Genomic DNA, 16,128 nt, shown 5'->3' on the forward strand with positions numbered 1-16,128 from the left:
TTCAGGGCACAGGCTGAAGCTCTAGCTGGCGATCGTTTCTTGCCAAAGCAGGAATCAAAGCTCCACCTCATTCCTTCAGGCATTGGGAAAGCAAGGGCATTCATTGGAAAACGAGCATCCAGATAAGTGGAAGAAACCGGTGGAGCTGCATTTTTGAGATGGTTTACTCTATTGGGCGTGTCGAGGAGACTTTATTTTGAGTGAGGAAGAGTTATTGTTTCGCCAGTTGATCAGAGCGTGGTGTGGAAGTGCTGGCTGATACATTTGGATTTATCAATGCTTAAAAAGGAACGGAGAGATTGAGAGGTAAAATTCTTGAGGTCTGACCTTATTTGAGGGTACAGTATGTTTATTTTACGCTCCTTCCTATTTTGTAATCTGCCTACACCTCTCATGGGATCAGAGATTTTGTATTGAATTGAGCCACGGGTTAGAGTGTGCATGAAAAATGCTTTGGGATAGAAATTATGCTCGGTGGTTAAACGTTCCCAGGGCAGTTATTTATTTACATTATCACCTTGTGGTTTGCTATCTCCTGATATGTAACAAAGGCCATTGTGAATTTACCACAAATTTTTGATTTGTTTTTAATCCCTCCTCGCAGAGCCCATGTTTGCACTCGGCAAGGAGATTTAAATGGATGGCAGAATTCACCACTCTGCTTGGGTCCGATCCTGGTTTTGCAGAATTTGTATTTCTCTCACTATAGACAGAACGAGGTGTGGGAAAGGCGAGTCTCTACACTAGTTAAACAATAACTCTTTTTGATACGAGTTGTACCAGTCCGTGAGAGATCTGAGTATTTTGTATCACTAGACCCTGTAGGAAGATAAGAAGCACAAGGAAAGGTTGTTACTTAAATGTCAAATTTAACAATTGCAAGCCCTTAATTTTTAAGCTGGTGCAACGCTTTGAAGGAACAGTCCTGACTGCAAGTCAGTGCTCAGAATAAGGTTCTTGTCCAGGATAAGGGTTGGACTATGGTATGACCTGGCCTCACCTTTTATCCATCATCAGACTCCCACCACAGTTTAGTTTATTGTCACAAGTATTGAGGTACAATGAAAAGTGTGGTAAGCAGGACCTTTAGATCATTTGGAGAGGCGATAAGGGGCTATCTGGTTACTAGGAAATGGTAGATGGCTTAGACTGGCCAATGGCAAATCAATCTATAGTTATTGCATTGAGTTCTTTAACATTATAAATTCGAACTTTCAAAAGATGTTAGAGGAAGTAACGTAACAGATTTGTTAGCAAAATTAAAGCCATGAGATAAATGGGAGCTTGAAATAAAAATGCTCAAGTGAAGAACGCAGATAATAATGAATAGTTGTTTTTTAAATGTAGGGGGAAAAACTGGTGTCCTCAACTGTGGTTTTGAATCACTTTTCTTTTTGATGCGTATTAATGACCTGGAGTACTGTACTGATTGCTCGATCAAAGTTTACTATTGATGCAAAACCTGAATGGGGTAAAGGTTGAGTAGATAATACACAAAATACTGGAGTAACGCAGCGGGTGAAGCAGCATCTCTGGAGAAAAGCAATGGGTGATGTTTTAGGTTGAAACCTTTCTTCTGAGGTTGAGGAGGACAGTCGCAGGAGGAGGATGTGCAGTGGGGTATAGTGCATGGGTGCTGAAATTTAATGCAGAAGAACTCTAAGGTATTGACAGGAAGAAGAGGGAAATGTTACAATTTTAGAGATTGAAGGGTTGAAACCTGTGGGTATATATTGGCAAATTTTAGAGGGTGGTGGGACAGGTTTAGAAGTGTGTTTTGGGGATGAATGGGCCACAACGTCCTTGTTTTTTTTAACAGAAGGATATAAACAAAAGTTAGGAAATTCTGCCATATCTTCATAACACTTGTTAAAGCACAGCTAAAGTGTTAAATCATTCTGGACACCACCTGAAAGCAGAATATTGAGGTTTTGGAACGGGTTCAGCAGTATTTGACAAGGGAGGGATTTCAGCTGCCTGAATCAACTGGGCTTTCTCGTTTGGAGCAGATTTAATATTTGATTTATCATTTGATAGAAGTGCTCAAAATCATGTATGATTTTGGTAGGGGAGAAATTATAAGGCAGAAAGGTCAGGGGCATGGGTTTAGAAAACAAGAAGTAGTGCTGTGATTTTTATTATGCGGCAGGTTATGTGACGTAAAGAAAAATAACGAGAAAGAGTAGAGGAATGTAGCTGATCACATCGTTCTTTCAGAGTGCCACAGGTGATGGCTGACAGCCCTCCTCTTGTTCCTCTTGATTGGAATACTTGGAAACAGCATAAAGATCGATCGGGTTACTGGCCTGACTCCAGTTGCAGGGAGAGGGAGTTCATTATGCTACTAGTTTGAATCTGAGGGAACTAGTTGCCTTGTTAGTGATCTGCTAATGGTCCCAGGGTGTGACGTATGCTACTATACGTTGCGTGCAACTAGCCATGGCTTTTAGTCTGATGCCTAATCTATTTCTGGTGAATGCAAAGTTCTTGCCACAACTCGCTGTTTACAAGAGGTTAACATCCAGCAGCAGGTGACCAGGGCATGGATGCCACAGGCTAAAGCACTGGCAGGTTGAGAACTGTCTGGTTTTAGTTTGGAGACTTTGGGTGAATCAGAGGGACTGGTGTGAAGCTTAATGGGCCTGTCTCACTTAGGCGATTTTTTAGATCGAAGGTAGACACACAATGCTGGAGTAACTCAGTGGGTGAGGCAGCATCTGTGGAGAAAAGGAATGGGCGGTGAGTTACTCCAGCATTTTGTGTCTACCTCCGTGGATGATATATTCTCTAAGACCTCTCCATGAACCTTTGACTGTAGGTGTATATCTATTGATGGAGTACACAGGTTGCTCTGTGTGATGTCATTGCTCCTTCCTGAATGACTGATTGCACCTGACCAGGTCAGACCTGACTGCAGGAATGGATTTACAATCAGTTTATTGTTGGCAATTGATATCCAATGGTTGTCATTGCTTTACAGAGAGTAGAACTACATGGTGCAATATCCGGATGCTCATGTGACTTTTGGTGGACAGAAGGTGGCACCACAGGCCAAGCTCCATCCATTTTATCGTGCATTCAAACCCACATTATGGGGTAGTTGTGTTCCTAGAAATGGATCCGTATCACAGTTTTCCATAACACAAAGCTTCATCATCTGTGCAGGCATAGAGAAGCACAAGTTTGAAAAAGTACATATTTTATTTATTTACTTTTTTCACGTATATTCCACGACAGAGAATTTATTCTGAAGGTCAAATTTCTGTTTAGTGTTTTGTGAATGCGGTAAAAGCGAATTTCCATTATGTCAATGACTGTAATGGAATGATCACCAGTAAATCACATGTGTGATCCCAGTATTGAATATAATTTGGTTTGTTGTGGGATCCTGTTGGAAAGGATGGTTGTTGCTAAAATAAAATTAACTTGCCTCGTGCATGCCTGCTAAAAATCGAATCCAGCCCCCCCCTTCCAGGCACCAGTCTCATTCTATGTTGTTAAGGTGCCTTCATCTTTGTGGAGCCACCCTCCAGTGCAATGTAGTGATTGCACGGGATACTTGTAACCAGTTGTATTCTGCGAAAGGAAAGGTTATCAGTGATGTGTTTTCATTAAAATGTGGCAGTGGAAGCAATGCACTTGGTCTCTATTGAACCAGCATTGCTATTAGAAGCAGCCAGAGATGGTTGTTACATGTTTATACCTGGATTTGTTCCATTATCAGCACCAGGAAGAGGTGGGGAAATGGAGGAGAGGGTTCAAAATTGATCAGGGCAACGATAAAGAAGAGCAAAAATGAGCAGGCAAAATAAGCAATGATGAAATAATGATAGGAATGGATGAGTGAAATAAAACGGAGGGTAGTGCATTGGAGCACGCAAAGGAGAACATAGTCAAATCCAATTGTTAAGATGAAATCTTCCTATCTTTGTGCTTAAAATATAATAAGACACAGCTGAAAATTAGCAGAAACTCTTCAAGCATTTTGCTGTTCTGCTGAATTACTGCTTTGTTGAATAGGATCTTCCAAATACATCCTTTTTACCAAATGAAGATTTGATAAGAATCTTTACGATTTTTAACCTTCTCTATTCGTCCTCCTCAAAGGCAACTCTATTGATCAGTACCCTTCTAATTTAACAGGGTGCTGAGGGGTCCAGGCTTTTGTGTTCTGCTAACTTCGGTCACACCTATTCATTCCCTAAAAGTGGAAGAGTGGTGAATGTAGAACAGTACAGCACAGGACCAGGCCCTTTGACTCACAATGTCTATGCCAAGTTAAACTAATCTCATTTACCTCCATGTAATCCATATCTCTACATTCACTGCATATCCATGTACCTATCTAAAAGCCGCATAAATGCCCCTGTTGTATCTACGTCCACCACCATCCCTGGTGTTCCAAGCACCCACCACTGTCTGTGTAAACAAAAAGTTGCCCCTTTAAAACGACATCTTTAAATTTTCCCCTCTAACTTTAAAGCTATGCCCTCATGATATTTCCACTCTGGGACAAAGGTTCTGACTATCTACCGTATCTATGTCTCTCATAATTGTATATACTACTCTCAACCACTGACACTCCAGAGAAGACACTCCAGGTTTGTCCAACCTTTCCTTATAGCTACATCTCTCTAATCCAGGCAGTGTTATTTTGAGCCTCGCCCTCTCCAAAACCTCCTTGTAATCGTGCAATTAGAACTGCACATAACACTCCGAATGTGATCTAACCAAAGTCCTATAAAGCTGCAACATGACTCAGTGGACCATGTCTAAAGTCTAAAGTTTATTGAATATCGAAGCAGGCACAAAGAAGTGCTTCTGTTTCCTTTGATTGCAAATTATTGAACTGACAGCCCAAAGAGGGTTTTGTTTTTGTCCTTGACAAATCCTATTTACATGAATTACATGTACTTTTGCTTCCCATGGGAATGTTATCAGTCAGATTTGGAACCTAGCCGCATTAGTAGTATTCCGTCAGAGGACCAAATACATGGTCAATTCTGGCAATTTTAAAGCAGCATTTGTAGGATTAGATGGAAGTAGATTTAGAGAACCTCTGCCTGTGGCATAGACAACTTGACATGCAGCACGGTGTGTGTGAAGTGAAAATTGGAAGGATGGAGTGTTCTTGAACTCTGTAGGGTTGGAAGAGAATGCAGGTATGGGGAAGGATGAGACCATGCAAGTGTTTGGATGCAAGGGATGAGAATTATAAATGGAGGTAATTGCAGACTGTGGCTGGTGCACCATAAGCATACAGATGAAACAATGGAATTCGGAGACCTGAAGTTGGGAAACATGCACCATTGTTCTGAAGCAATGTTCCACCCAGATGTTGTGCTCAATACTGCACAGTATTTATAATGGGTCAGGAGCAAGTTTCATATATCTACTTTGCGCACACTACATGCTTTAAACCTACTAAGAGTTTGGCAGGTGCAGCAACAAATTCAAAGATGCTTCTGGCAAAGATTTGTGAAAGGTGCAAAGGGCGGCACTGGGAACTCCTGCAAGGAGTTATGCTTGAGCAATAATATAGGTGGGCCAGTTCCCACCAATGTATCACTGACAGCATCACTGCACAATCCTGATCTTTGCCAATGGGGTACATTTGGCAAGTGGAATGGTAATATTTAGGGAAAAAGTGTTGCAATTCTCAGTTGCATTATAGCCAATGACACTGGTGAGGTTTTAGTTTAGATACAGCATGGAAAATGGTCCTTTGGCCCACCGAGTCCATGCCATCTGTCGATTACCTGTTTATACTAGTTCCATGTTATCCCACTTTCTCATCCACTTCCTACACATTGTAGGGCATTTTACAGAGGCTAATTAAATGTGGGAGAGGAAAAAAGAGTTGGGGGTTGTGGAAGCATTTTGAGGGGTAGAAATATTGGGTGATTTTTTTTTTTACTATAGATAGGAATAAAGTTAGTACATTTGTTTAAAGTAAAACACCTTTTTCTAAAATGCATCCTTAACTGCCCAGATCATTCTTTCTTGACCCTTGAAGAAACTTTGCATGGTTTAGTTCTGGGAAATGTAGCGGAGCAACTAACTGTGAGAACGGTTGGGAGATGGTGATTGTAATTTAACTTCAGGTTACACTAGAAAACCCTAATGTTAAAAGTGGGAATGGTGGGATGAGCCACAATTGACAAAGTGAGTAGGGCTCCGACACCATTAAACATTCAACAAGCAGATCAAGAGGCCAGCAATTGGCATGATGGTATGAAGGATGGTATGTTAGATGATCATTTTCCGATGAGGCAAAATATCAAAGGATAAAATTAATTATTAAATTAAATTAAAGATTAAAATGCAAATTGATATTTCAACAGGACTCGTATCATATAAAATTAGGCCAGATGTAAATGTAGTTGAGAGGCATGTGCAAAACAAAAATTAACGAAGTAACATTTAAAATCAAGTTTTCTTTTTTTTAAAAGATGTAAAATAATTTTGTGGGCTTATTTGTGGATTGACAAATTGAACTGAGTATTTATTTTGAAGAAACAAATGGTTTAGCAGGTGAGATGGATGGTTCGGAGGTGGGGTTGGCAGTTGTTGATTATGAAGAGATGTTCACTAAGATGTTTTCATCACATTTGTTCAAACATGTTCAGAGGAAATTCTTGTAGTGCAAGTTGTTGAAAGACATGGGAGTAATAACTGGTAAATGGGTATCATTTTTGGCGAGGAATTAAATCGATGAGCTTTCAGTACTAGTTTTTCCCCACCCAACCTCTTCCCATGATGTGCAAGTACGAAACACCTGAGTTTGCTGACAGCTCAAAATAGATGATTCAGCACACCGTGGGAAGTTCTGCAACAGATGTTAAGAAAATAATACAACGTGATTTAATGTGGATTAAGTTTGAGGTAATAGCATGCAAAAAGGGTGTGGATACTCTGAGAGCCCAAGGGCTTTGGATGCACAAATCTCTGCAAGTGCAAATGCTGACAACATTTCTGATTGCAGTCTCATCATTTTTGGTTTACTGTTTTTGTGTGTGTGTGATAGCTGTATGTACTTTCAATTTATTCATTATTGCTTAGAAGTCACTGTCTGCAGGATTCTCTAACTTAAGGGGGTTCTTGGAAATCCAAGGCCATATTTAGTCTCAACATTTGGACTTGACCACCTCACTCCAAACAAACCTGCCATCTGTCTCTCACCAGGTTGGGGGCTCCCAGCTTTTCTAGTCTGTTGGAGGAATCCCATCAAGGCACTCAAATTCATCAAGATGATCAGCTGTCTGCAGGAGGACAAAGTGAAGCTGCAGGAGGAACTGAACACGGCTGAGTCTAAACAACAGTGCCTGGGCAGCACTCCACCATCTCAGGTAATCAATCTGGCACTGCATGTAAACATTGACTTGAATTATTTTATGGGCATGGAAACGGGGTTTAGTACTCATCCTTAATTGCCTTTGAATGTAGTTGAGATGCCTCCCTGGACCTTTCAGGGAGGCATCTCAATGTACCCCAATGGTGCTCTTGGGTAGAGTCCCCTGGAGATAATGGTGGTAGATTTGCTAGTCTTGTCAGGCCTGGTCAAGTCAGCATCATTAATCAACTATGTTGTTTTATTGTCCCTTCTGTGGGGATAGTGGCACGTGGACTTTCACGTGGCCCTTGCACTTCGGACAGATCAGCTTTCAGCTTTGGACAGTGTTCCCATTACACTGCACTTGTCCCGGTGCCAGGTGATGATGCTGGGAGGTCCTGTGCCTCTGCTTGCTGCCTTGAATCCCAGCCACCAGACTCTACTAACTTGCTTGTCTTGCCTCTTGTAAGGAAGAGGCAATGGGTGAAAGGCTGAGATGGGGTGCACGGATAATTCCTGGGCGCATCTCTGCAGCTCGGGGGAGCAGAATTGAAGCAGACTCACCACTTGCAGGAACGGAAGAAGTTGCTCAAAATTGAAAAGAATGCCATCTGATTAACCAAGTGGAGACGTGCTTGAATCTTGTGCTGTTTTGGTGCTCGTAGTAACTGTCCCTACTCTGTTCCTGTCTCTATTCGACAGGGCACCACGGACCTGGAGAAACACTTAGCGATCCTGGTCCTGGAGAATGATCGACTGAAGCAGGAACTGAACAGCAGCCAGCTCCGGTTCCAGCAGCTCCGGGCCTCCGTCCCCACCTGCACAGACTGTGAGCACAGCAAGGTAAGAGCAGATCTGGATCACTACAGCAGGGCATGTCACTTCACACAGCACCTCCCAGCCATGGAGCACGAGGCCAGTGGTGTAACGGGGAATTTGGCAGCAAGTTTGCACACACAGAGGACCCAGAGCCACACCGATATCGACCTGAAGAATGTCAGCTTTAATATGTTGGTTCAGGGAGAATTCTTGGCCAGGACGCTGGGAGAGAAAACTCTAGATCCCCTCATTAATTGTATGAGGTGGTTTTCACCGAGCTGAGAGAAGAAGGTGGGACTGAAAGACAACCTTGGAGAGCACAGCACTCCCGTGGTAGTTAGTGCCTGGAATGGTGCTTAAACACATAACCACTGAACTCTACGTGCAGGTGCCATTTACTAAGCCACAGCTAATGAATTGGGAGTCGGGGAAAGTGCTGGCTTTCTCTTTAGGTTTAGCTTACAGTGTCCGGTGCAGAAACTATGTTTGTAGCTGAAGTGTGTAAGTGGAGCTACTGTATGTAACGGGATTATCTGTTGTCATTTATCCTGGGTGCTGGCCTGACCAGTATTGGTGCTCAGTAAAAATAAAGAATGCTAGTTACAAAAGAAAACACAAAGTGCCTTGAGTAACTCAACATGTCCAGCAGCATCTCCAGAGAACATAAATAGGTGATGTTCGGGTTGGTTCCATTTTCTCCAGAGATGCTGCCTTTCCCGTTGAGTTATTCCAGCCCTTTGTGTTTTCGTTGGTGCTCTGTGCTTGTCCTAGACGTAAGGGAGGTGAGCTGTCTTTGTCTGGCTCTGTGGCTATGATGCAGGGTCTGTCCCGATGCTGTCAGGGTGTGGCGAGGGAGCCGGAAAAACCTCGCGTGCTCGGGGATCCATTCAGTGTATCAGCCCATGGCTCAGCTTCACCACCGTGGAGAAGCACGTTGGCTTTGTCCTGGGAGGAGGAAGAGGAGGTGGGAGAGTGGCACAAGAGCCCGGGTTGTGTTGTCAGGGGCACTCCTCCTTGGAAAGGTCTCTGTCTCTGATCACTGCTGGAGAAAGGCAGGAGCTGATGAGGTGCATGGCAGGTTGATATTGTTGTGGCTGAATCTCTGTATCAGCTCTACCACCTCCCCCCTCCCCCGCTACCTTTAATCCAAAATTCCGTGGTGACCTTGAACTACTGCGAGTCCACAGCCCTCGGAGGCAGCTAATTCAAGAAATTAAGAACAAATTTGTCTTCGCCTCATTCTCAAATGGCTTGCTGCTACTGTAACCCCTCGCCAATATCAGGGACACACCCTCACCATCTACTAACGAGCCTTCTCGAGAATCTCCTTAAATGAACAAAAGAGGCCGTGAACCCTTTGAGTAAAGGCTTTTTTTGTAAACGGACTTAATCAACTTTGTGATGATTAGTTAAATATAACTCTACAAAAGCATAGATAAAAATGTGGGATGTGGGCAGAGAATAGTAAAACATTAATGCAAGACTTGGCACCCACCCAGGTAAAATATGCCGAATATTCTCCCACGCTCATCCATTCAATGAGCTGAGTCCGGACAAGCTATTGCTTCTGCCCCAATCATTCTGGTTGTCAATAACTATTGGGACTATTGGGGAGGTGCAGTGTGTGTGGCTGATGTTTTAAACATACACACCCTCAGAATATGTCCTATTTTTTTTTTATCAGAACCCGAGGAGTTTAGGAATCGAACCTACATATTAGAGAGGTTAATCAGGTTACCAATTGCCTGTGGTGCTGCGTTTTAAATGTGTTCTCATTCCCTGTTGCAGGAAAATTCTCGGTTACGAGAACAAACGTCCGTCTTGCGGTTGGAGCTGGAGGAAAAGACAAGACTGCTATCGGAGCTGGAACTGCACCTCAAAGATGTCCATCAGGACAGAACTGAGAGGGAAGAGAGGCTGAATAAACGCATCAGGGACTGTCATCTCGCCCTGGCCAAACACCCCACACCTGGAATGAAGGTAAAAGGGTGGGATTTCTGACCAGCACATCAGTGATGCACAGATACTGGGTGGGGAGGGCCTTACTTCACACGTCTGGGTATAGAATGGTTAAAATTATATATTGTAGATTATTATAAGAAAACAACAATGTACAGGTATGCCTCAACTCGCATTCACCCTGCGTATTCCTCATGATTTTATACAACTCGATAAGATCACCCTTTGTCTCCTGCACTCCAAGGAATAAAGTTCTAGACTACCCAACCTCTCCCTCTAGCTTAGGCCCTTGAGTTCTGCTAACATCCTCGTAAATCTGTTCTGCTCTCTTTCCAGCTAGACGACATCCTTCCTATAGCAGAGTGACCGAAACTGAACCCCTATGCCAAATTCGGCCTTGCCAACGTGTTTTACAACTGTAACATAACATCCCAACTTCTGTTCTCAATAGTCTGACTGATGTCGGCCAATGTACCAAAAGCCTTCTTGACCACCCTATTTTCCTGTGGTGCCCCTTCCAGGGAATGATGTCCTTGCACTCCTAGATCCCTATGCAGGGCCGGATTTAGATGAAGAGAGGGCCTAGGCTGTTCCACTTGTGAGGCCTCTCCCAATCCCCCACGACTAGAGGAAGATGGTCCACCAGATTGACGCCGATTTGCAGCCAAGAGTGGCCAATGCGATAAGGGGCTGGAAAGCTGCGCTTTTTATTTATTTATTTATTTATTGCCAGTGCTAGTGTCGAGTTATCGGCTTAAAACACTATTATTCTGAAATAGAGGGCAAGGAAAATTACTGAAGGGTTGTTTAGAGACTACATTGCGTTGTGACAGGATATGTAAGAAAGGCCTATGGCAGTCAAAAATATTATACACCTTGCAGGGCTCTCATTTAACTTTTTTTCTCTGTCAGCCGGGCAACCTTGGCAGCTTTTTAGGTTGCCAAATGACAGTTTAGGTGGTCAGTTAAGACGGCTTGCATGATGCGTGCGATAATGTGCTCGGACGAAATGCATAGTTACCAGTCGGAATTATGCTCAATGAAGCATTCACATATTATTTCTGCTTCAAATAAAGTCACAAACTAAACATATTCACCAATCAAGACATGATATATACCACAATGACATGCAGCAAAATTATAATACAGTATCGCAACTCTTTTTACACGTTGCAATAAATGCAATTTCTATTATTTCTTTCCACTTCCAAACAAAAATGTGGTTGGATTATTCAGCGTATGATCAACCTCGGTGAGACCAAGCGCAGGCTTGGCGATCGCTTCGCACAACACCTCCACTCAGTTCGCAATAACCAACCTGATCTCCCGGTGGCTCAAAACTTCAACTCCCCCTTCCATTCCGAATCAGATCTCTCTGTCCTGGGCCTCTTCCATGGCCAGAGTGAGGCCCACCGTAAATTGGAGGAGCAGCACCTCATATTTCGCTTGGGCAGTTTACACCCCAGCGGCATGAACATTAACTTCTCCAATTTCAGGTAATCCCTGCTTTCTCCTCCCCTTCCCAGCTCTCCCTCAGCCCCACTGTCTCCGCTTCTTCCTTTCTTCTTCCCGTCCCCCCCACCCTCACATCAGTCTGAAGAAGGGTATCAACACCAAACGTTGCCTATTTCCTTCGCTTCATAGATGCTGCCTCACCCACTGAGTTTCTCCAGCATTTTTGTCTACCCATTCACACAAGTTCTGCTATCCCACTTTCCTCACCCACTCCCTACACATAAGGGGCAATTTTACAGAGACAAGTTAACCTACAAAGCCAATGTGTCTTTGGGATGTGGGAGGAAACCCACACGTTTGCAGGGGGAATGTGCAAATTCAACACAGACAGTGCCAGAGGACAGGATCGAACACAGATCTCTGGCATGTGAGGCAGCAAGTCTACTAGCTGTGCCACTATATTTTCTTTTCCAACACACAAAAAATTATACATTGATAACTTTGGTTACTAATAAAATGAAAATATCCATTTTTAGTCTCAAATCTCCAAGTGAAGCTATGTCCCTCTTTACAGCTACTGTATGTTTTAATTCAGTTCAAGACTATGGGGCAGTACATTGGCCATAAAGTTGCTGCCTAAAAGTGTCAGAGACCCGGAATTGATGCTGTCTGTATTGAATTTGCTCCTTTTTCCTTTGATCGCATGGGTTTTCTCCGGGTTCTCTTGTTTCCTTCCACATTCCAAAGGTGTGCAGGAAGCTATTTCAGACCCAACCCAAAACGTAATACTAGTTCTATCCCACACATTAGTGATGCAAGTCAAGGGTCAAGAGTGTTTTATTCTCTTTTGTCCCAGTTAGAACAATGAAATCCTTACTTGCAGCAGCACAACAGAATATGTAATATACTCTGTAAACTCTGTAAACAATGTTATATTTATAAGAGAAAAATATATAAATGGTGTGTAATATATATACATATATACACACACACACACACACACACACACACACACACACACACACACACACACACACACACACACACACACACACACACACACACACACACACACACACACACACACACAATTTCCATCCTGGGATTAATAAAGTTCTATCGTATAGTATCTTGTGTGTAGGAAGGAACTGCAGATGCTGGTTTAAACTGAAGATAGACACAAAAATCTGGAGTAACTCAACAGGTCAATCAGAATCTCTGGACAAAAGGAAAATATTACGTTTTGGGTTGGGTTTGAAATAGGTTCCTGCACACCTTTGGAATGTGGAAGGAAACAAGAGAACCCGGAGAAAACCCATGCGATCAAAGGGAAAAGGAGCAAACTCCATACAGACAGCATCCATATTCTCTTCTACTATCCATCCCCAATTTCATTTGTGTAACCTTTTGAAAGTGGTTGTTGGGTTTATTCAACTGGGTCATTGTAGTATGGAGCAATTTGGTCAGTGTAAACAAGCCAAGCTCTGAGTAAATCAAGGATACATTTCTATAAGAAAATACTTCTTCCATAATTTCGCTCTTCTCTTCCAACTCATTAATCCCAACAATTTTCCCTTTTTGCCAAGTAAGAAGGGTTGTTGGATTATGCTATTTTAAATGTCTTAATTTCAATGGCATGTGAGTTTATTTGTGGCTCACATCTCTAAGCAGTCATCCATACCTTGATGCTTTTGTTCTCTTGACATTGATGTATGGATTTGGGTTGGGTGGGCAGGGTGGGGAGACATACCATAATTGTTTTGGAACTGCTCCTGATTATAGGTTTGATGAATGCACCTTGTTGTTAAACCATTCATAGTTCATAAGCAAGAAAATGGAAGTTGAGTCATTGAGGATGAAGCAGGATTTAGAAGAAGCCCAGTCCAGGAATCACTATCTTCAGGAGCAGATTGGTATCCAGAGGCAACTGTTGACAGAGCAGGAACAACAGCTTCAGGGCTCTTGGCATACAACAGCCCAGCTTCAAGCTCAGGTAAGTCCAAGTTCTCTTCTCTCTGATGTTAATAACATTGCAGGAGTCATTAATCTCCACTTGGAGCCAACCAATGTACAATGCCACATTGTTAATATTTACTATCTTAAGAAGATTAACATGGTTACATTATATCTATTAACTTGGGAACCACTTGTGATTCATATTGTCTGAGAAGTTCCAGGCCAACTCAGACAGCAATAACACTTAGTCTGAAGAAGGATTTTGGCCCAAAACGTTGCCTATCTCCTTCGCTCCATAGATGCTGCTGCACCTGCACCTGCTGAGTTTCTCCAGCATTTTTGTGTACCAGCAATAACACTTGCTCCGTAAACTGCAGATCATGATGTACGAGGCGGAACTTGAGCAAGCACGAGGGGAGATGATCGTGGCTCTTCAGGCAATAGAAGATGAGAAGAACCAGACCATTGAAGAGGTCTTCCAGCACGCCCGCTCTGAAATGAAGACTGTACACGATAACCTGAATGGTAGGTGATGAGGAAGAAGCAATGAACTTCCTTGGACTAAGGAACTTGCATTTTAAAGGGATCTGTGCAATGAGGAGATGGTAATGCATATAATGTACCTTAACCTGACATTTGCTGCCTTGTGACAATTTGGGGCAAAGTGGGTGGAACTGGTGTGATTGAACATGAAGAGAGTGGACGCAGCACGTTGGAGAAGCAGAGTCGACGACTATTGAGGACAGTCTGACATGCAGCACTTCTAACCTCTGGGAAGCCAAGGGTCTTGTCACCGTGCTGACCTTTAAATCCTTTTCCTGCAGGTGTTCGAATGAATCTCCTCTCCATCCAACCAGCCCTAAAGACACTTACGAGTGATTACAACTGTCTGAAGAATCACGTTCGGGATTTTCCATGTCTCCTACAAGATGCTGTCAGCCAGACAAAGAAGGATGTGAGTAGTAACATGTTGTTAAGGAGTATGGGGTATATAACTAGAGCCCCACGATGCAAGGACACATGAAGTTGAGTCAATACTCTGTGCTCATGACCATTTTTATGCTGTGCCTGCAGCGCTGCTGATGTTTAGTGGATCCAGTATAGCACATGCACGTCTTCCTTTCCAGATTTACCAGGCAGTGGAGGAGGCAAAAGGAATCAACCAGGATCTTCTGCGCAAGTACAAGAGGGAGATGCAGCTCCGCAAGAAGTGCCACAATGAGCTGGTGCGACTTCGAGGTGAGTGGGATAATGTATGCGGTGAGAGTTTTGATCCTACACTGCGGCGAGGTGCCCCTGATCCAAAATCAGCTGCTTAACATCTCCCCTGAGAGCAGATGATTATCAGCTGATCATTTAATGGCTGAAGCAAAAATAAAGCAAAAATTGCCTAAGCTTTCTAGAGTTCATTTCACAAGTGCCTCTTTGGTATTATTTCTTCAGGGAATATCCGTGTCTTCTGCAGAGTTCGCCCTATAACCAGGGAGGATGGCGCAGGGCCCGACAACAGGAATGTTGTTTCCTTCGATCAGGATGATGATGCGGTTTTGTGCATCTCGCATCGTGGAAAAACCTCTTTGTTTGAGATGGATAAGGTTTTTCAACCATGTGCACTGCAGGTGGATGTAAGTGGACTTAATGTTACAACCAGATGATCACTGGGATGTGTGCGAGTCAGTCAGCACAGTTGCTGGATAAAGATCAGAGATGTTGGGCAGGTATATGGGAAGTCATAGACCAGGCTCTATCCATTTTGCCTTCTATCACACGTGTGCTGTACTGAAGCTGTTGACAACTGTATCAGTCTCACAAATATCTCCTGTTTCTTCTCTCCACAATAGCAATAGAATGGGGATTACACTCTTGTATCTGATATGGAGCATTGTGTGCCCATGTGCAGTAAGACCTGGACAATGTGCATGCACAGGGTCAAAGACAAGGAAACGGGCTACTGTTGAATTATGTGTCAAATGTCAAGGAAGACTCTTATTCTCACCTTTGACATTCAGTTGTATTAGGTTCTGCATGAATCCTCCACCATTGATCACTTAATCAATGGTGGGAAGTTGGTCACCATTAGTCAAAAACTTAACCATGCCAACTATGGGATTGCATGACTACAATGGTGGGCCAACTGCTGGAGATGCTATGGTAGTGACTGACTTCTTGACCACCTAATATCCAAGAAGGCATTGGGGATGTGGTGGCACATTTTCCATTTTAATCTTTCAGCCACACTGGAGAATGACCATCCAGAATAAGCAACCACCTTGACTGGTGCCTTCTCCATTGCCTTAACTGTCACTGTCCAACAGCAAGTTGGCTACATTCTGCACCAACCATAAAATGCAATGTTGCAGCTTCCCCAACAGCTCATTCTGAAACAATATGCTCCAAGCATCCAAGGGGATGTACGCATGGCAATGTTTCTCATGTAAATCCCCCTCTGGGTCACATGGTGTCTCTTACTGTCACGGGATCTGTATCTTGCAACTTCTCACCCATCCTGCTGTGTATCACTACAAGAGCTGCAGGGTTTTAAGGCAGCAGCTCACTAGCACCTCCACTTCAAACAGGGGAAGCAGGGATGATGATGATGAATGGCA

General features: G+C 43.2%; 1 protein-coding gene across 5 annotated transcripts in view; it reads left to right on the plus strand.

Moving 5' to 3' along the window:
• kifc3 (kinesin family member C3) overlaps positions 1–16,128 on the plus strand; it is a 43,445-nt gene that overhangs the window by 11,699 nt on the left and 15,618 nt on the right. For 3 of the 5 annotated variants that reach the window (XM_055648646.1, XM_055648643.1, XM_055648645.1), the window contains exons 2-10: positions 6–306; positions 7,186–7,349; positions 8,036–8,176; positions 9,941–10,132; positions 13,386–13,559; positions 13,900–14,047; positions 14,347–14,477; positions 14,650–14,761; positions 14,966–15,147. In XM_055648646.1, the coding sequence (XP_055504621.1) occupies positions 7,251–7,349; positions 8,036–8,176; positions 9,941–10,132; positions 13,386–13,559; positions 13,900–14,047; positions 14,347–14,477; positions 14,650–14,761; positions 14,966–15,147 (1,179 nt within the window). In that variant the 5' untranslated portion in view covers positions 6–306; positions 7,186–7,250. Of the gene's footprint in view, positions 1–5; positions 321–7,185; positions 7,350–8,035; positions 8,177–9,940; positions 10,133–13,385; positions 13,560–13,899; positions 14,048–14,346; positions 14,478–14,649; positions 14,762–14,965; positions 15,148–16,128 lie in introns of all 5 variants that reach the window. The other 2 variants (XM_055648644.1, XM_055648647.1) reach the window with 2 other exon arrangements.

This window comes from Leucoraja erinacea, chromosome 17 (genome assembly GCF_028641065.1).
Source record: "Leucoraja erinacea ecotype New England chromosome 17, Leri_hhj_1, whole genome shotgun sequence".
Taxonomy (NCBI): Eukaryota; Metazoa; Chordata; class Chondrichthyes; order Rajiformes; family Rajidae; genus Leucoraja; species Leucoraja erinaceus.